At 52.0% G+C, this 21,056-nt stretch overlaps 1 protein-coding gene and 1 pseudogene across 2 annotated transcripts; both read left to right on the top strand.

The window, feature by feature from the left end:
* The first annotated feature begins 1,414 nt into the window (after positions 1-1,414).
* Positions 1,415-18,465, top strand: LOC149445273 (armadillo repeat-containing protein 5-like; annotated as a pseudogene). Its single transcript, XR_016306423.1, has 3 exons — positions 1,415-2,011; positions 7,041-7,173; positions 9,586-18,465. The product of XR_016306423.1 is annotated as an armadillo repeat-containing protein 5-like (transcript).
* Positions 12,012-18,465, top strand: LOC149445274 (uncharacterized). Its single transcript, XM_089653991.1, has 2 exons — positions 12,012-12,879; positions 13,060-18,465. The coding sequence occupies exons 1-2, from the start codon at positions 12,012-12,014 to the stop codon at positions 13,632-13,634; spliced, it is 1,443 nt and encodes a 480-aa protein (XP_089510117.1). The 3' UTR covers positions 13,635-18,465.
* Positions 18,466-21,056: the final 2,591 nt, after the last annotated feature.

Below are 21,056 nucleotides of genomic sequence, written 5' to 3' on the forward strand. Positions count from 1 at the left end.
CAGAATAGTGTCTCAACCAACAAGTTGGCCGTGGTCCATGCTGGTGCGCAATGATGTCACATGCTGTGACTCCATCCTACGCGTTTAATCTTCAAGACGTCATCAGGGCGGCGATGATATCTGAGGATAAAATGATCTCTCACCATCTAATGGTTTGCCTCTCTTTGCTAACATTGTGACTGGCCTGATTCCGGTGTTCACAATACAGCATAATTGTGCCACTTCCTTCAGATTAGCCACCAAATGTCTGGCCAATGATCCTTCCTGATTGGATAGAGATTGACTGGCTTGTTTAGCTTTAGCCGTACGTTTGTGGTGTTAATTCTAAAGGAGATGGTCCTCTTACAGGGTAAGTGATGTGGCCTGTTTAGTCAAATTCTTAGAACTACTGTAACAGCAGAAGTACACAATGATGGCACCTAAAGCCATGACAAACCTTTGTGGGGAAGGCTTGGAACCCCTGCCAGATCTCCAGGTGTCACTGGGAGGTAAATGGTCCCCATTGTAGAGATTCCCTTCACTTCCTTTCTGGTCACTGGGACAGGAAGTGAGAAGAAATTTGTTGGCAGGAAAACCTTCTCGACAGTCTAACCCTTTACCACGCTCTCCAGAACTGTAAGAAAACTCCTGTAAAATGTACTGAAGAATGGCCTTGCCTTCCAAATAATTAGTCATTCCTCTCGGTGACTTTAATGTGTTCTGCTGAATTTTTAAGCAATATTGTTTGGTCACTGACCGGCCCCCCCAGCCTAATGATTGGATACTGACCCCCCCCCCCCCCCCCCACCAGTAAGGTTCTAATTCTGTCTTCTAATCCTGTCTCTAGGCTCAGGCCTTACCTTGGTACCACTCTGTCAGCACTGCAGGAGGTTGCTCGGGTAATGGCCGTTCCTGATTGGTTATAAATGGGGTCCTGTGAGTCCTGACCATGTATAGCAGACAAAGTAAAAGGTCTGCTAGATATTGGGCATAGTAAGAAGCCTATTCTTCTCTTCTACATGATCCTGCACTTCCCTGGCTTGCCCACTGAGCCCAATACCACACATTTCATGGCAGATAAAAAGGTGGAAAATGAGTACAGGCATAAAGTCCAGGATGACCTAATAGGTTTATTTACAAGTGGGGGAACATAGGTTTTAAAATGTGTGGGGGGTTTTGTTTTCTTTTTTTGGATCACCATTGTGTAAACACTTGTTAATGGCTAAGCTCAATGTTCATATTTCTGTGATGTCCCAATCATGCTTCACATCTCTGAACACATTTACACTGACTAGTCCTCTGTTATCCTCTGTTGTGTTGTTATGCATCACATTTTCAGACCTGAGCTGACTGAATTTCACAAAGACTTCCTCAGCCCTCACTCCCTACTGCACTTTGTCGGGCTGGCAGAGGGTAGGGATCTCATTTTATCTGACGGTCTCTTTCTTGCAGATCTTGGCTATTATCAGAAGGTTACATCAACAGTCTGGATGATCTGCCTCCTGAAGGGATCATGGAGAACAGAGAGGAATCCACCAAGACAAAGCTTTCTCCTCAAGGAAAAGGAAGTCAAATGACCAAAGTCTCACAGAAGAGGACACAAGTGCCCCAAACACCTGGCCAGCCCTGTTTTCCTTTACCTTCCAATCAGTCTTGCCAGTCACCCATAAAAGAAATCTTTGCATCACCATCCCTTCTGGGGCCTCCTTCACCTGCACCCTCAGAAGTCTATGGACCCCGAGTTCCAGTCTTACTTCTCCTTTCCCGTTTCTCTCAGCTGTCAGATCCCTCCTCTTGTTTGGTCTCCCCTTCAGTTTTAAAGGGGCTTCTGACCTATGTGGCTTGCCACCCTAACCCCTCAAATCAAGCTGCTCGTATTCTGCAACGCCTAACTTGTGACCCGTTGTGTCTGGAGGCCTTCATCCGGACTGGCAGCATTTGCACGTTGCGAGCAAGATTGCTTCTTCATGAGTCTCCAGGTGGAGATGACAAGGAGAGGAGCCGACACCCCAGAAAAGAGCAAGAAAACTTGGTAAGAGATTGGAGGAATGACAGGGAAGGCTAGTCAGACTGGGAAAAAAATGGTGGCTTTTGACCTCCTGCCAACAAAATACTACTTGCCTGGCTCTCTGGCTTTACTGCTTTCTCAGCCACAGTCCTGGAACAAGCATGTAGATTGGAAAGAAAATTCAGAGCACATGACCCTACATACCTGATCCGGATTTCTGCCTTAGAAAGGATTAAAGTTTCATGTCCAAGCAAAACGTTTTTTTGTTTTTTTTTCCTTTTTCCGTTCATTGGGGGACACAGGATTCAGTGGACTTTTGGTTATACTGCAGCTTACGGGAGGATTTGGACAGAACAATTTGGCAAACAAAGGGAAGTGGCTATATAACTCCTCCTACTCTAAATGCAAAGGCTGTTAGCATACCTCATCGCCTTCCCCTTTAGAATCATTGTCTGCAGCTAGAGCGGCCTCAAAGGCTTCTGCTGCACAGACTGATGAAGACTTTCATAGATCCACGCTGGATGATTAGGTTTCTGAGAAGGTGCAAGTGGCTGCCATAGCTTTCAGGTTTAAAGCTGAAGTCTACAGAAAGAAAATGGCTCCCTTGTAGTAGAATACTGCCTGCAAAAAGTACAGTCATGGCCCAAATCTTGTCGTTCCCCCCCCCCCCCCCCCCACACGTTTCTGTCCGATAATGCAACACTTCAATCAGAAAATTGTTGCAATTACAAATGTTTTGCTATTCTCATGTTTATTTCTTTTGCTTGTATTGGTATGACCGAAAAATGTGGAGAAACCAAAGCGCCAAATCTGACACATTCCACCCAAAACCACAAAAATGGACTGGACAGAATTATTGGTACCCTCAATGTAATATTTGGTAGCGCACCCCTTGCAAAAATAAGTGAAATCAGTGGCTTCCTTCCACCTATCTACTGGAGTTTTGGATTGCTCTTCTTTCGCCAACTGCTCCGGGTCTCTCAAATTGGAAGGGTTAACTTTCCCAACTGCTCTTCTGAAAATCTCTCACAGGAGATCTGGACTCCTTGCTTGCCAGTTCAGTCCTCCTCAGCGCTTTGTCTAACACCTTCTCTGGGGGCTTTGTGACGTGTGCTTTGGGTCATTCTCCTGCTGGAAGACCCATGACCTCTGACATTGGAGACCCAACTTTCTGACAGCGGGCCCTACATTGCACCCCAGAATTCTTTGGTAGTCTTCAGATTTCATAATGCCATGCACACGGTCAAGACCTCCAGTGCCTGAAGAAGCAAAGCCACCCCAAACCATCGGTGACCCCCACCATGTGTGACTGGAGGACTAGATTCTTTTCTGTAAAGGCCTCATTGCTTTTTCTGAAAACAGTAGAATGATGGACTTTACCAAAAATCGTATTTTGTGTTGTCTGTCCCCAGCACATTCTTCCAAAAGCATTTTGGCTTCCTCAGGTCAGTTTTGGCAAACTCCAGTCTGGCTTCCAATATGTTTCTGTGTCAGCAGTGGGGTCCTCCTGCGTCTCCTCCCATATTTCTGTGTCAGCAGTGGGGTCCTCCTGCGTCTCCTCCCATATTTCTGTGTCAGCAGTGGGGTCCTCCTGCGTCTCCTCCCATATTTCTGTGTCAGCAGTGGGGTCCTCCTGGGTCTCCTACCGTATTTCTGTGTCAGCAGTGGGGTCCTCCTGGGTCTCCCACCGTATTTCTGTGTCAGCAGTGGGGTCCTCCTGGGTCTCCCACCGTATTTCTGTGTCAGCAGTGGGGTCCTCCTGGGTCTCCCACCGTATTTCTGTGTCAGCAGTGGGGTCCTCCTGGGTCTCCCACCGTATTTCTGTGTCAGCAGTGGGGTCCTCCTGGGTCTCCCACCGTATTTCTGTGTCAGCAGTGGGGTCCTTCTGGGTCTCCCACCGTATTTCTGTGTCAGCAGTGGGGTCCTTCTGGGTCTCCCACCGTATTTCTGTGTCAGCAGTGGGGTCCTCCTGGGTCTCCCATCATATTTGTGTCAGTAGTGGGGTCCTCCTGGGTCTCCTCCCATATTTGTGTCAGCAGTGAGGTCCTCCTGGGTCTCCTCCCATATTTCTGTGTCAGTGGTGGGGTCCTCCTGGGTCTCCTACCATAGCGCCCCTTTTCATTCAGATGGTGACATATAGTGCAAGCAGACACCGTTGTACCCGGTGCCTGAAGGTCAGTTTGATTTTGTCTGGAAGTTGATGGAGGTTCTTTAGCCACCATTCCAACAACCCTTCCTTGCAATCTTTGATTGATTTTTCTCTTTCGTCTAAATCCAGGCAGATTAGCTACAGTGCCATGAGCTGTAAACTTCTTGACAATGTTGCGCACAGTGGACACAGGAACAGGAAGATCTCTGGAGATGGACTTGTAACCTTGAGATTGTCCATGCTTTTCCACAATTTTTTTTTTCTCAAATCCTCAATTTTTTGTTGCTTTTTTCTCTTCTCCATGCTCCATGTGGCACACAGAGACACACAACAGAAAGGCGGAGGCCATTTGTCACCATTGTAACTGGTTGTTGGTGTGATTTCTATGTTGTCAGCACCTGGTCATGGATACGGGGAGTCTAATGACAAATTACAGGAACATCACAGACTTGGAATGCAATTATTTCTTACAATTCTGAGAATGTGCCAATAATGTCCATTTTGGGGGTTCTGTGTGGAATGTGTCAGATTTGGCTTTTTGTTTCTCCCTTTTGTGTCATACCAATACAAACCAAAGAAATAAACGTGAGAATGCCAAAACATTTGTCATGGCAGACATTTTCTGGGTGAAGTGGTGTGTTATCAGACAGAAATGCGGGGGGGTAATATTTGTGGCCTTGACTGTACTTTTAGGAACCCAATCCTCTGCTCTCACAGGCTGTCTCTGAACTATAAAGGACCATTCCCCACAGCCTCTTCTTCCCTATGCTCCAGCAGGCACAGGTCCTATGACATCACATTCAATGCAGAGCCCATAGCCCTGAAAAGAAAGTGAGGGCGCAGAGGCCAATCCACTGCCGGTGCATAGCAGAGTAGAAGATCCAGTAAATAAAACTGCTTTTTGCTGCCCCTAGACCTAAATGAGCATTTAACCGTTGCAGAGCAGGCCAGCCCCACTCCAGGGGGCTTTAAAACAAACAACGCCCAGCTCTTCTTATTGATGAGGAGCCTTTCTCCATAAAGATGGGAGAGCGGCCTACAGCTTCTACTAGCACTGCTTCCAGTCTTGGATCTCTGAGAGGCTGAAACTACAAACCTTTGTTACAGACTTCCATATAGAGGCTGGAAAAGTCCAAGGATGGTAAACGGAGGGATCCTAAACCCTCAGAAGTCAGTGCTGGAACCAACTCATCGCTGAAGTCAATGGAGCTCATCCTACGTACAGATTAAACCAGAGTTTCTTCTCTCAGCTCCCAGAGTTGGACTCAACAGTCCAGAAACTGTCCAGTCCTGCATGAAAATTCTGATCTTCACAATAGACTTTCAAAGTTCAAGTTGCTCAGTTCCACACCAGACCCCTTCAGATCAACATTCTGTTGTGGCACAAAAGGTTCAGTCTCTAGATAAACCAGCCCACCTGACACAGACAGACAGATTTTCCCTGACTGGTGTCTCAGGATCTGCCCATCCCCCCCGTCTTCTGTCTTCACACGTTCTCCCAGGTGAATGTTTCGGCCTCTTCTGATGCCGTTTTCGAAGGTCCATCTGGCAACTGCCTGCACTTTGCCTGTTTTTGTCTTGTCTGTGCTGCCCACCCCAAATGCTGCTCCGTTCTGTGCCCCTCAATGTTGGGAAAAAAACTTACATTTATTTCTCTGCCATAACATCTGTTTCTTGGAGTCATGGAGGCCCCCTTCCCCATGTCTTAGGCATCCTGGGAGTGGGAGGGGTTCTGCCATAATCCTCCTGTGGATGGTGGTACAGCCCAATGTTACTGAATCCTGGGTCCCCCTAGGAATACCAGGAAACAGACAATACAGTAAGTACAGACAATCTTTAGGATAGAATATGGGAGGACTGGAACCCCTGCCAACTTTCACTGCTACCCTTGTGTAACGGACCCCAGACACCCATGACTGGGTATCTCCATCAAGAAACTGCATCTCAGGCTTAGGAACGCGAGACCAGTGACTCTGGCTATTGTTACCCCAAGATCCAGACGACACCAGATTTGAAGTAAGCCAGAGGTAGACTAGTTTATTTGAACACAGATACAAGATATATACACTCGTGGTGGGACACTCCCCCCTCCCTGTATAATGACACCGGGCGGGACAATCAACATTTAGTAACAGACACAGGTATTCAAACTTCACTCCAGCAGACCGTCCCATCAGGAGGGAGGGCTGCTGGAGACACCCCCCCCCCTTCCTAAGCTAATACACATAAACACATACATCCCATAATAGTTTGCTCCTAAGCAAGACACACAATAGAACAATGGGATGTAGCCACACAACACCAAACAATCCACAACCCCCACCCCAATATTAGGACAGATCCCCCTGTACCCCTAACAGGCACAGGGTGACTTACAAATAAGAGGGATATGGGGAGCTGAGACGGGGGTCTCCCCACCTCTCCAAAGTGAGCTGGGTTCCATGGGCCCCCCACCCAAAGTGAGCTGGGTTCCATGGGCCCCCCACCCAAAGTGAGCTGGGTTCCATGGGCCCCCCACCCAAAGTCACTCCTGTCCGTCACACCTCGCTTCTGTTGATTTGCCCTTCATGTCCTGCAGGTGGTATACCAGACAGGAAGTGGCAGTAATGACTGAAAAAAGGGCAGTTTCTGTAAAAGCCCCTCAGTCGCTCACTTCAGCAGATAAGTCGTTGTGGAATTTAGAGGGGAAGATCTTCTCTGCACACAGCGGACTGCCAGCCTCGTATCTGTTGAAAGGAAGTCTGTAGGCCACTTAGACCCAGATTATGACTGCATGGAGTGAGAGCATTGCTTGGAAGAACTGAGATCTCTGTTTTTTGTTTTTTTTTTAATCCTGAAGGTCATATGATCTGTGTATTTTCTGCCCTTCCCAGTCATATGATCTGTGTATTTTCTGTCCTGCAGGTGACATTCTGCTGCGCAATCTTTGTATCCAGGCTGCATCCCCCTTTGGAATGGGACTGGTGGCTCACATGTTGGTGTCCGGGCCTCAGAGTGACCGACAACAATGCGCCCTCTGTCTGCCATTTATTTACAGGTGAGACTCTGTGTCATAACTCTCTGGTAGCCATCATTTATCTCCACTGTACTCATTTCACACAAGTCTTTGATAATTCTTATATACACTGATCAAAAAAATGAAAGGAAGACTTTGTAAAACTCCTGGGATATGGATCTGGTCCGGTAAGTCACAGAGGGGGTTGTTAATCAGTTTCAGCTACTTTGGTGGTAATGAAATTAACAACAGGTGCACTAGATGGGCAACAATGAGACAACCCCCAAAACAGGAATGGTTTTACAGGTGGAGGACACTGACATTCTTTTCCCTCCTCATCTTTTCTGACTGTTTTTCACTAGTTTTGCATTTGGCTCGGGTCAGTGTCACTACTGGTAGCATGAGGCCATACCTGGACCCTACAGAGGTTGCACAGGCAGTCCAACTCCTCCAGGATGGCACATCAATACCTGCCATTGCCAGAAGGTTTGCTGTGACTCCCAGCACAGTCTCAAGCACATGGAGGAGATTCCAGGAGACAGGCAGTTCCTCTAGCAGAGCTGGACAGGGCCGTAGAAGGTGCTTAACCCATCAGCAGGACCGGTATCTGCTCCTTTGTACAGGATGAGCCCTGCAAGAGCCCTACAAAATTACCTCCAGCAAGCCGCTGGTGTGAATGTCTCTGACCAAACAATCAGAAACAGACCTCATGAGGGTGGCCTGAGGGCCCGACGTCCTGTAGTGGGCCCTGTGCTCACTGCCCGGCACCATAGAGCTGGATTGGCATTGGCCATTGAACAACAGAATTGTCAGGTCTCCACTGGCACCCTGTGCTTTTCACAGATGAGAGCAGGTTCCCCCTGAGCACATGTGACAGACGTGAAAGGGTCTGGAGAAGCCGTGGAGAACGTTCTGCTGCCTGTGACATGGTTCAGCATGACCGTTTTGCTGGTGGGTCAGTGATGGTCTGGGGAGGCATCTCCATGGAGGGACACACAGACCTCTACAGGCTAGACAATGGCCCCCTGACTGCCATTAGGTATCGGGATGAAATCCTTGGACCCATTGTCAGGCTCTACGCTGGTGTGGTGGGTCCTGGGTTCCTCCTGGTGCAGTGTGTCCTGGGTTCCTCCTGGTGCAGTGTGTCCTGGGTTCCTCCTGGTGAATGACAATGCCCGGCCTCATGTGGGGAGAGTATGCAGGCAGTTCCTAGAGGATGAAGCAATTGATACCATTGAATGGCCCCCACGCTCTCCTGACCTAAATCCAATAGAACCCCTCTGGGATGTCATGTTTCGGTCCATCCAACGCCTCCAGGTTGCACCTCAGACTGTCCAGGAGCTCAGTGATGTCCTGGTCCAGATCTGGGAGGAAATCCCCCAGGACACCATCCGTGGTCTCATTAGGACCCTCCCCCGACATTGTCAGGCATGCATACAAGCACGTGGGGGCCACACAGACTACTGAGGACCATTCTGAGTTGCTGCAATGACATTTCACCAACATGGACTCACCTGCTGCATCATTTCTTCACTTTGATTTTCGGGGTGTCTGTGAATTCAGTCCTCTGTAGGTCAATCATTTCCATCAAACGATGGGGCTTCCTTACGTTCCTCACCCATCACCCGTCCATGTCAGTATAGAGATCCAGCAGGAGATTCCTCCCCATTGAGATCTGATTGGTTCTCAGAGTCTTCCTCTCATTGGTGGAGCCGTGTATATATGTATTATCTACTCCAATGATAATACATCTCTGTATACCCCATCTGTATCCCCTGTATATATCTATGCTAGGTGAGGGGCTATTCTAATACCTCACTCCAGTGATGTGTGGCATGTATGACTGCCTTGTTTCTCTGGTGTGTTCAGATGGAACCTTTTCACCATCATAGATGGGTTAGATTGGCAGCAGCACCTATCTGTAACGATCTGCGCTTTATCGGCTTCTGTGGAAGTGCTGAGGTGACATTAGGAGTCGGCCCCAGAAGTCTCACTGATGAGATGCTGGCACTATGGTCATTCACCCTTTTGTAATAGTAATCTAGTTAAAGGATAAGTTCACCTTTCGGAATATTTTACACCTGAATCCAGACTGGAACATGTTCCTGATGCAACACGTATAGTTAGGGTTTACATGACACAGGGGTGTTGCCACGCCCAATCATTCATAACTGTAAAATGAAGGACGGTCAGAGATTTTAAAGCAATGCTTGTGCAGAATATTTTTTTTTTTTAATGCTCCAGGCTCTCTGATTTCAAAATATATGCAATGTTTGAGGTTTCTTTGTAATCTTCAGGCCTAAAATGTACATTTTAACAGGAAAAATGAAACTAGGCTTTGGCTGCAAAAGAGTTAAATCTTAACAACTGGAGATGTACAAGGTCTTGTGAGTCTAGTCCTTGTCCTTCTTCCATACTGAACTAAGGCTGCTATCTCTTCATCCTATGTTGTAGGAAGGATTCTCCACACCGTCAGAACCTGCTGGATGGAGCCATTCATCTTGTGTTGGAGTCATTAATGATTTCGGTGGACCCTGTATACTTTTTCCATGCTTCGGAATGCCTGTCCTCTATGCTGACCCCTCAGACTTCTGAATGCCGGTCCTCCGTGCTGACCCCTCAGACTTCGGAATGCTGGACCTCCGTGCTGACCCCTCAGACTTCGGAATGCCGGACCTCCGTGCTGACCCCTCAGACTTCGGAATGCCGGGTCCTCCGTGCTGACCCCTCAGACTTCGGAATGCCGGTCCTCCGTGCTGACCCCTCAGACTTCGGAATGCCGGTCCTCCGTGCTGACCCCTCAGACTTCGGAATGCCGGTCCTCCGTGCTGACCCCTCAGCCTTCCGAATACCGGTCCTCCGTGCTGACCCTCAGCCTTCCGAATGCCGGTCCTCCGTGCTGACCCCTCAGCCTTCGAATTCCGGTCCTCCGTGCTGACCCCTCAGCCTTCCGAATACCGGTCCTCCGTGCTGACCTCTCAGCCTTCGGAATGCCGGACCTCCGTGCTGACCCCTCAGCCTTCCGAATGCCGGACCTCCATGCTGTCACCTCAAGATTCACCAGTGTCCCTTACTTGCTGTTACCGGAAGCTCTTTTCTCAAGGCCAGGGGGATATTGCTTTTGTACTTGATGGAGGTGAACGGTTGGAAGGTAGCCGGGACTTGATTTGTGAAAGCTCTGAGGTATTTCATGCCATGCTCCAAGGTGGTTATGCTGAAGCCCAGCAAGGTGAGGTACGTGTGAGAGAGATTCCAGTCTGCGCTTTCCTACCATTGTTACATTATCTTCATGGCTGCGCCAAAGATTCATTGTGCCCTACTTTGAAGAGTTGCAGCACATGGAACCAGATCAAGAGCTGGTCCGGTCCCCTCTGTCTTCTACCCTTGGCTGCTGCTGGACAATTTCTCCTACCTGGTCTACAGTGTGTGCTGGAAAACATGGTGCGAGACTCTATGCTGACTCTGGACAGCCTGCCCTCCGTTTATAACTTTGCAGAGGTTCATGAGAGTGCCCAGCTCAGAAGAGACTGCTGTATATATCTTCTGAAAAGATTGCATCCACCTCCAAGACGGGCGTGCACCCTTCTCCGGTTATGTGAGCAGGCACAGGACAAACGGAGGCTGTCCCAGCATCTGGAGGATGTAGTTCAGAGCAGAGACTGACGTGTACGCCTAGCATGGTATGCACTCTGTGCCTTCTCAGATCCCATAGATCAGTTCAAGTGGCAGTATTTGGGGTGCACATGCCCCTCCTTCCTTGTGTCCCTCAACCAGATGATACTACATAACCAGTGATGACAGATGAGCTTCTCTCTCATCTACGCACAAGTGTTGCACCATAGCAATGCAGGAAAATCATTCATAAGCATGTATAATATTTTATACATGTAAGTCTACAAAGTTCTAGTAGGCAACTATTGTCTTCAATAGAGCTGGGTGGTCTCCTCCAGAACTAAATCAACCAATTTTGGTGCCGACAAGCAGCAAAGAGTTACTGCATCAACAACCTTAGAGTGCTGCCATTCTCCTGACCTTGTCCATGACCCAATTCGGAGCCGTGTCCCTACCTCCGTTGTGACCACGTTCTCCTGACCCTGTCCATGACCCAATTCGGAGCCGTGTCCCTACCTCCGTGTGACCACATTCTCCTGACCTTGTCCATGACCCAATTCGGAGCCGTGTCCCTACCTCCGTGTGACCACGTTCTCCTGACCCTGTCCATGACCCAATTCGGAGCCGTGTCCCTACCTCCGTGTGACCACGTTCTCCTGACCCTGTCCAGGATCCAATTCGGAGCCGTGTCACTACCTCCGTGTGACCACGTTCTCCTGACCCTGTCCATGACCCAATCGGAGCCGTGTCACTACCTCCGTGTGACCACGTTCTCCTGACCCTGTCCATGACCCAATTCGGAGCAGTGTCCCTACCTCCGTGTGACCACGTTCTCATGACCCTGTCCATGACCCAATTCGGAGCCGTGTCCCTACCTCCGTGTGACCACGTTCTCCTGACCCTGTCCATGACCCTATTCGGAGCCGTGTCCCTACCTCCGTGTGACTACATTCTCCTGACCTTCTGCTTGACCCAATTCGGAGCAGTGTCCCTACCTCCGTGTGACCACATTCTCCTGACCCTGTCCATGACCCAATTCGGAGCCGTGTCCCTACCTCCGTGTGACCACGTTCTCCTGACCCTGTCCCTGACCCAATTTGGAGCCGTGTCCCTACCTCTGTGTGACCACGTTCTCCTGACCCTGTCCATGACCCAATTCGGAGCCGTGTCCCTACCTCTGTGTGACCACATTCTCCTGACCCTGTCCATGACCCAATTCGGAGCAGTGTCCCTACCTCCCGTGTGACCACGTTCTCCTGACCCTGTCCATGACCCAATTCGGAGCCGTGTCACTACCTCCGTGTGACCACATTCTCCTGACCCTGTCCATGACCCAATTCGCAGTAGTGTCCCTACCTCCGTGTGACCACGTTCTCCTGACCCTGTCCATGACCCTATTCGGAGCCCTGTCCCTACCTCCGTTTGACCACGTTCTCCTGACCCTGTCCAGGACCCAATTCGGAGCAGTGTCACTACCTCTGTGCGACCACATTCGCCGGACCCTGTCCATGATCCAGTTCGGAGCCGTGTCCCTATCTCCGTGTGACCACATTATCCTGACCCTGTCCATGACCCAATTCGGACCCCTGTCCCTACCTCCGTTTGACCACGTTCTCCTGACCCTGTCCAGGACCCAATTCGGAGCAGTGTCACTACCTCCGTGTGACCACGTTCTCCTGACCCTGTCCATGACCCAATTCGAAGCCCTGTCCCTACCTCTGTTTGACCACGTTCTCCTGACCCTGTCCAGGACCCAATTCGGAGCAGTGTCACTACCTCTGTGTGACCACGTTCTCCTGACCTTCTGCTTGACCCAATTCGGAGCAGTGTCCCTACCTCCGTGTGACCACGTTCTCCTGACCCTGTCCATGACCCAATTTGGAGCCGTGTCCCTACCTCCGTGTGACCACGTTCTCCTGACCCTGTCCATGACCCAATTCGGAGCCGTGTCCCTACCCCTGTGTGACCACGTTCTCCTGACCCTGTCCATGACCCAATTCGGAGCCGTGTCCCTACCTCTGTGTGACCACGTTCTCCTGACCCTGTCCAGGACCCAATTCGGAGCCGTGTCCTTACCTCCGTGTGACCACATTCTCCTGACCCTGTCCATGACCCAATTCGGAGCCGTGTCACTACCTCCGTGTGACCACGTTCTCCTGACCCTGTCCATGACCCAATTCGGAGCCCTGTCCCTACCTCCGTTTGACCACGTTCTCCTGACCCTGTCCAGGACCCAATTCGGAGCAGTGTCACTACCTCTGTGTGACCACGTTCTCCTGACCCTGTCCATGACCCAATTCGGAGCTGTGTCCCTACCTCCGTGTGACTACATTCTCCTGACCTTCTGCTTGACCCAATTCGGAGCAGTGTCCCTACCTCCGTGTGACCACGTTCTCCTGACCCTGTCCATGACCCAATTCGGAGCCGTGTCCCTACCTCTGTGTGACCACGTTCTCCTGACCCTGTCCATGACCCAATTCGGACCCGTGTCCCTACCTCTGTGTGACCACATTCTCCTGACCCTGTCCATGACCCCATTCGGAGCCCTGTCCCTACCGCCGTTTGACCACATTCTCCTGACCCTGTCCAGGACCCAATTCGGAGCAGTGTCACTACCTCTGTGCGACCACATTCGCCGGACCCTGTCCATGATCCAGTTCGGAGCCGTGTCCCTATCTCCGTGTGACCACATTATCCTGACCCTGTCCATGACCCAATTCGGAGCCATGTCCCTACCTCCATGTGACCATATTCTCCTGACCCTGTCCATGACCCAATTCGGAGCCGTGTCCCTACCTGCGTGTGACCACATTCTCCTGACCCTGTCCATGACCCAATTCGTAGCCGTGTCCCTACCTGCATGTGACTGCATTATCCAACCTTGTCCATGATCCAGTATGGAGCCGTGTCTCTACCTCTTTGTGACCGCATTCTCCTGACCCTGTCCATGACCCAATTCGGAGCCGTGTTCCTACCTCCGTGTGACCATATTCTCCTGACCATGACCCAATTTGGAGCCAAGTCCCTACCTCCGTGTGCCCACATTCTCCTGACCCTGTCAATGACCCAATTCGGAGCCGTGTCCCTACCTGCGTGTGACCGCATTCTCCTTACCCTGTCCATGATCCAGTATGGAGCCGTGTCCCTATCTCCGTGTGTCCGCATTCTCCTGACCCTGTCCATGATCCAGTATGGAGCACTGTCCCTATCTCCGTGTGACTACATTCTCCTGACCCTGTCCATGATCCAGTATGGAGCCGTGTCCCTACCTCTGTGTGACCACGTTCTCCTGACCCTGTCCATGACCCAATTTGGAGCCGTGTCCCTACCTCTGTGTGACCACATTCTCCTGACCCTGTCCATGACCCCATTCGGAGCCCTGTCCCTACCGCCGTTTGACCACATTCTCCTGACCCTGTCCAGGACCCAATTCGGAGCAGTGTCACTACCTCTGTGCGACCACATTCGCCGGACCCTGTCCATGATCTAGTTCGGAGCCGTGTCCCTATCTCCGTGTGACCACATTATCCTGACCCTGTCCATGACCCAATTCGGAGCCATGTCCCTACCTCCGTGTGACCATATTCTCCTGACCCTGTCCATGACCCAATTTGGAGCCGTGTCCCTACCTCTGTGTGCCCACATTCTCCTGACCCTGTCCAGGACCCAATTCGGAGCCGTGTCCCTACCTGCGTGTGACCGCATTCTCCTTACCCTGTCCATGATCCAGTATGGAGCTGTGTCTCTATCTCCGTGTGACTACATTCTCCTGACCCTGTCCATGACCCAATTTGGAGCCGTGTCCCTACCTCTGTGTGACCACATTCTCCAACCCTGTCCAGGACCCAATTCGGAGCAGTGTCACTACCTCTGTGTGACCACGTTCTCCTGACCCTGTCCATGACCCTATTCGGAGCCGTGTCCTTACCTCCGTGTGACCACATTCTCCTGACCCTGTCCAGGACCCAATTTGGAGCCGTGTCCCTACCTCTGTGTGACCACATTCTCCTGACCCTGTCCATGACCCCATTCGGAGCCCTGTCCCTACCTCCGTTTGACCACATTCTCCTGACCCTGTCCATGACCCCATTCGGAGCCCTGTCCCTACCTCCGTGTGACCACATTCTCCTGACCCTGTCCAGGACCCAATTCGGAGCAGTGTCACTACCTCCGTTTGACCACATTCTCCTGACCCTGTCCAGGACCCAATTTGGAGCAGTGTCACTACCTCTGTGCGACCACATTCGCCGGACCCTGTCCATGATCCAGTTCGGAGCCGTGTCCCTATCTCCGTGTGACCACATTATCCTGACCCTGTCCATGACCCAATTCGTAGCCGTGTCCCTACCTGCATGTGACTGCATTATCCAACCTTGTCCATGATCCAGTATGGAGCAGTGTCTCTACCTCTTTGTGACCGCATTCTCCTGACCCTGTCCATGACCCAATTCGGAGCCGTGTTCCTACCTCTGTGTGACCATATTCTCCTGACCATGACCCAATTTGGAGCCAAGTCCCTACCTCCGCGTGCCCACATTCTCCTGACCCTGTCAATGACCCAATTCGGAGCCGTGTCCCTACCTGCGTGTGACCGCCATCTCCTTACCCTGTCCATGATCCAGTATGGAGCCGTGTCCCTATCTCCGTGTGTCCGCATTCTCCTGACCCTGTCCATGATCCAGTATGGAGCCGTGTCCCTACCTCTGTGTGACCACGTTCTCCTGACCCTGTCCATGACCCAATTTGGAGCCGTGTCCCCACCTCTGTGTGACCACATTCTCCTGACCCTGTCCATGACCCCATTCGGAGCCCTGTCCCTACCGCCGTTTGACCACATTCTCCTGACCCTGTCCAGGACCCAATTCGGAGCAGTATCACTACCTCTGTGCGACCACATTCGCCGGACCCTGTCCATGACCCAATTCGGAGCCGTGTCCCTACCTGCGTGTGACCGCATTCTCCTGACCCTGTCCATGATCCAGTATGGAGCTGTGTCCCTATCTCCGTGTGACTACATTCTCCTGACCCTGTCCATGACCCAATTTGGAGCCGTGTCCCTACCTCTGTGTGACCACATTCTCCAACCCTGTCCAGGACCCAATTCGGAGCAGTGTCACTACCTCTGTGTGACCACGTTCTCCTGACCCTGTCCATGACCCTATTCGGAGCCGTGTCCTTACCTCCGTGTGACCACATTCTCCTGACCCTGTCCAGGACCCAATTTGGAGCCGTGTCCCTACCTCTGTGTGACCACATTCTCCTGACCCTGTCCATGACCCCATTCGGAGCCCTGTCCCTACCGCCGTTTGACCACATTATCCTGACCCTGTCCATGACCCAATTCGGAGCCGTGTCCCTACCTGCGTGTGACCACATTCTCCTGACCCTGTCCATGACCCAATTCGGAGCCGTGTCCCTACCTGCGTGTGACCACATTCTCCTGACCCTGTCCATGACCCAATTCGTAGCCGTGTCCCTACCTGCATGTGACTGCATTATCCAACCTTGTCCATGATCCAGTATGGAGCAGTGTCTCTACCTCTTTGTGACCGCATTCTCCTGACCCTGTCCATGACCCAATTCGGAGCCGTGTTCCTACCTCTGTGTGACCATATTCTCCTGACCATGACCCAATTTGGAGCCAAGTCCCTACCTCCGCGTGCCCACATTCTCCTGACCCTGTCAATGACCCAATTCGGAGCCGTGTCCCTACCTGCGTGTGACCGCATTCTCCTTACCCTGTCCATGATCCAGTATGGAGCCGTGTCCCTATCTCCGTGTGTCCGCATTCTCCTGACCCTGTCCATGATCCAGTATGGAGCCGTGTCCCTACCTCTGTGTGACCACGTTCTCCTGACCCTGTCCATGACCCAATTTGGAGCCGTGTCCCCACCTCTGTGTGACCACATTCTCCTGACCCTGTCCATGACCCCATTCGGAGCCCTGTCCCTACCGCCGTTTGACCACATTCTCCTGACCCTGTCCAGGACCCAATTCGGAGCAGTATCACTACCTCTGTGCGACCACATTCGCCGGACCCTGTCCATGATCTAGTTTGGAGCCGTGTCCCTATCTCCGTGTGACCACATTATCCTGACCCTGTCCATGACCCAATTCGGAGCCATGTCCCTACCTCCGTGTGACCATATTCTCCTGACCCTGTCCATGACCCAATTCGGAGCCGTGTCCCTACCTCCGTGTGACCACGTTCTCCTGACCCTGTCCATGACCCAATTCGGAGCTGTGTCCCTACCTCCGTGTGACTACATTCTCCTGACCTTCTGCTTGACCCAATTCGGAGCAGTGTCCCTACCTCCGTGTGACCACGTTCTCCTGACCCAGTCCATGACCCAATTCGGAGCTGTGTCCCTACCTCCGTGTGACCACATTCTCCTGACCCTGTCCATGACCCAATTCGGAGCCGTGTCCCTACCTCTGTGTGACCACATTCTCCTGACCCTGTCCATGACCTCATTCGGAGCCCTGTCCCTACCTCCGTGTGACCACATTCTCCTGACCCTGTCCATGACCCCATTCGGAGCCCTGTCCCTACCTCCGTTTGACCACATTCTCCTGACCCTCTCCAGGACCCAATTCGGAGTAGTGTCACTACCTCCGTTTGACCACATTCTCCTGACCCTGTCCAGGACCCAATTCGGAGCAGTGTCACTACCTCTGTGCGACCACATTCGCCGGACCCTGTCCATGATCCAGTTCGGAGCCGTGTCCCTATCTCCGTGTGACCATATTCTCCTGACCCTGTCCATGACCCAATTCGGAGCAGTGTCCCTACCTCCGTGTGCCCGCATTCTCCTGACCCTGTCCATGACCCAATTCGGAGCCGTGTCCCTACCTGCGTGTGACCGCATTCTCCTTACCCTGTCCATGATCCAGTATGGAGCCGTGTCCCTACCTGCGTGTGACCGCATTCTCCTTACCCTGTCCATGATCCAGTATGGAGCCGTGTCCCTATCTCTGTGTGTCCGCATTCTCCTGACCCTGTCCATGATCCAGTATGGAGCCGTGTCTCCACCTCTGTGTGACCACGTTCTCCTGACCCTGTCCATGACCCAATTTGGAGCCGTGTCCCCACCTCTGTGTGACCACATTCTCCTGACCCTGTCCATGACCCCATTCGGAGCCCTGTCCCTACCGCCCTTTGACCACATTCTCCTGACCCTGTCCAGGACCCAATTCGGAGCAGTGTCACTACCTCTGTGCGACCACATTCGCCGGACCCTGTCCATGATCTAGTTCGGAGCCGTGTCCCTATCTCCGTGTGACCACATTATCCTGACCCTGTCCATGACCCAATTCGGAGCCATGTCCCTACCTCCGTGTGACCATATTCTCCTGACCCTGTCCATGACCCAATTCGGAGCCGTGTCCCTACCTCCGTGTGCCCACATTCTCCTGACCCTGTCCATGATCCAGTATGGAGCCGTGTCCCTATCTCCGTGTGACCACAGTCTCCTGACCCTGTCCATGATCCAGTATGGAGCCGTGTCCCTATCTCCGTGTGACCACAGTCTCCTGACCCTGTCCGTGATCCAGTATGGAGCCGTGTCCCTATCTCCGTGTGACCACATTCTTCTGACCCTGTCCGTGATCCAGTATGGAGCCGTGTCCCTACCTCCGTGTGACCACATTCTCCTGACCTTGTCCATGATCCAATGCTGAGCAACCCATATTGGTTGTGAATAAATCATGTGCAGCATCTAACCAGTTTGTCTCTAAGTCGTCATTCTTCATTTATTTGGGGTTGGCATCTACTTCTGCACCGCACAGAGAACATCAAGGGGTTAGACCAATCGCATAGACCAATACACGTAACCCTCAGAATTGGAGCCCTACAAATGCACTCTTAAGAGATGACACAAAACTGATAGAAGAAAGTGAGATTTGGCAGCAGGACGGGTGTTGTAATCAGCAGCGTGATGGTGCAAACTCGGCTCCGAAGAGAAAGATGTTATGAGAAAAAAAGGCGATATTCCTTTCCCATTGCATTTGGAGAATGAAGGCATGTAGACAGGAGTCCAGGGGAAGAGTACAGCACCAGAGAAGTCTTGTAGAAGAAATGAGTAAGAAATTATGATAATGAAAGGGTTAGGATGAGGGGTTCAGCGCCCAGAGAAGAGTAAAATTTGGGGTACAGCGCCCAGAGAGGAGTGGGATGAGGGGTACAGCGCCCAGCGAGGAGTAGGATGAGGTGTACAGTTCCCAGAGAGGAATGGGATGAGGGGTACAGCGCCAAGAGAGGAGTGAGATTAGGGGTACAGTGCCCAGAGAGGAGTGAGATTAGGGGTACAGCACCCAGTGAGGAATGGGATGAGAGGTACAGTGCCCAGAGAGGAATGGGATGAGGGGTACAGCGCCCAGAGAGGAATGGGATGAGGGGTACAGCGCCAAGAGAGGAGTGGGATGAGGGATGCAGCGCTCAGAGAGGAGTGGGATTAGGGGTACAGCACCCAGCGAGGAATGGGATGAGGGGTACAGCATCCAGAGAGTAGAAGGATGAGGGGTACTGTTTCCAGAGAGGAGTAGGATGAGGTGTATAGCACCCAGAGGGCAATAGGATGAGGGGTACAGCACCCAGAGAAGAGTAGGATGAGGGGGTACAGCATCCAGCGAGGAATGGGATGAGGGGTATAGTGCCCAGAGAGGAGTGAGATGAGGGGTACAGCACCCAGCGAGGAATGGGATGAGGGGTACAGTGCCCAGAGAGGAATGGGATGAGGGGTACAGCGCCCAGAGAGGAGTGAGATGAGGGGTACAGCACCCAGTGAGGAATGGGATGAGGGGTACAGCGCCCAGAGAGGAATGGGATGAGGGGTACAGTGCCCAGAGAGGAATGGGATGAGGGGTACAGCGCCCAGCGAGGAATGGGATGAGGGGCACAGCGCCCAGAGAGGAGTGGGATGAGGGATACAGTGCCCAGAGAGGAATGGGATGAGAGGTACAGTGCCCAGAGAGGAATGGGATGAGGGGTACAGCGCCCAGAGAGGAGTGGGATGAGGGATGCAGCGCTCAGCGAGGAATGGGATGAGGGGTACAGCGTCCAGAGAGTAGAAGGATAAGGGGTACAGTGTCCAGAGAGGAGTAGGATGAGCGGTCCAGAGAGGAGTAGGATGAGGTGTATAGCACCCAGAGGGCAATAGGATGAGGGGTACAGCACCCAGAGAAGAGTAGGATGAGGGGGTACAGCATCCAGCGAGGAATGGGATGAGGGGTACAGTGCCCAGAGAGGAGTGAGATGAGGGGTACAGCACCCAGCGAGGAATGGGATGAGGGGTACAGTGCCCAGAGAGGAATGGGATGAGGGGTACAGCGCCCAGCGAGGAATGGGATGAGGGGCACAGCGCCCAGAGAGGAGTGGGATGAGGGATACAGCACTCAGAGAGGAGTGGGATTAGGGGTACAGCACCCAGCGAGGAATAGGATGAGGGGTACAGCATCCAGAGAGTAGTAGGATGAGGGGTACAACGTCCAGAGAGGAGTAGGATGAGGGGTACAGCGTCCAGAGAGGATTAGGATGAGGGGTCCAGAGAGGAGTAGGATGAGGGTATAGCACCTAGAGGGTAATAGGATGAGGGGTACAGCACCCAGAGAAGAGTAGGATGAGGGGGTACTGCATCCAGACAGGAGTAGGATGAGGATACAGTGCCCAGAGAGGAGCAGGATGGGGTGTATAGCACCCAGAGGGCAATAGGATGAGGGATACAGTGCTCATAGAAGAGTAGGATGAGGGGTACAGAGCCCAGAGAGGAGTAGGATGAGGGGTACAGAGCCCAGAGAGGAATGGGATGAAAGGTACAGCTCCCAGAGAGGAGAAGGATGAGGGGTACAGCGCCCAGAGAGGAGTAGGATGAGGGGTAGAGCATCCAGAGAATGGGATGAGGGGTACAGCACCCAGCGAGGAATAGGATGAGGGGTACAGCATCCAGCGAGGAGTAGGATGAGGGGTACAGCGCCCAGAGAGGAGTGGGATGATGGATACAGTGCCCAGAGAGGAGTGGGATGAGGGGTACAGTGCCCAGAAAGGAATGGGATGATGGATACAGTGCCCAGAGAGGAATGGGATGATGGATACAGTGCCCAGAGAGGAATGGGATGAGGGGTACAGTGCCCAGAGAGGAGTAGGATGAGGGGTACAGCGCCCAAAGAAGAATGTGATGATGGGAACAGTGCCCAGAGATGAATAGAATAAGGGAGTAGTGGACATAAGAGATGAGTTTTAGTGGTTTGGGGATTTGGGGGGTGGTCTCAGGGCTACCTTGTCCCCAAGTAGAAGAGGAATAAGGAAGGTTACCATT

Source organism: Staurois parvus, unplaced genomic scaffold (assembly GCF_062004578.1).
Source record: "Staurois parvus isolate SC_StPar_1 unplaced genomic scaffold, SC_StPar_1.0 ptg000733l, whole genome shotgun sequence".
NCBI lineage: Eukaryota > Metazoa > Chordata > Amphibia > Anura > Ranidae > Staurois > Staurois parvus.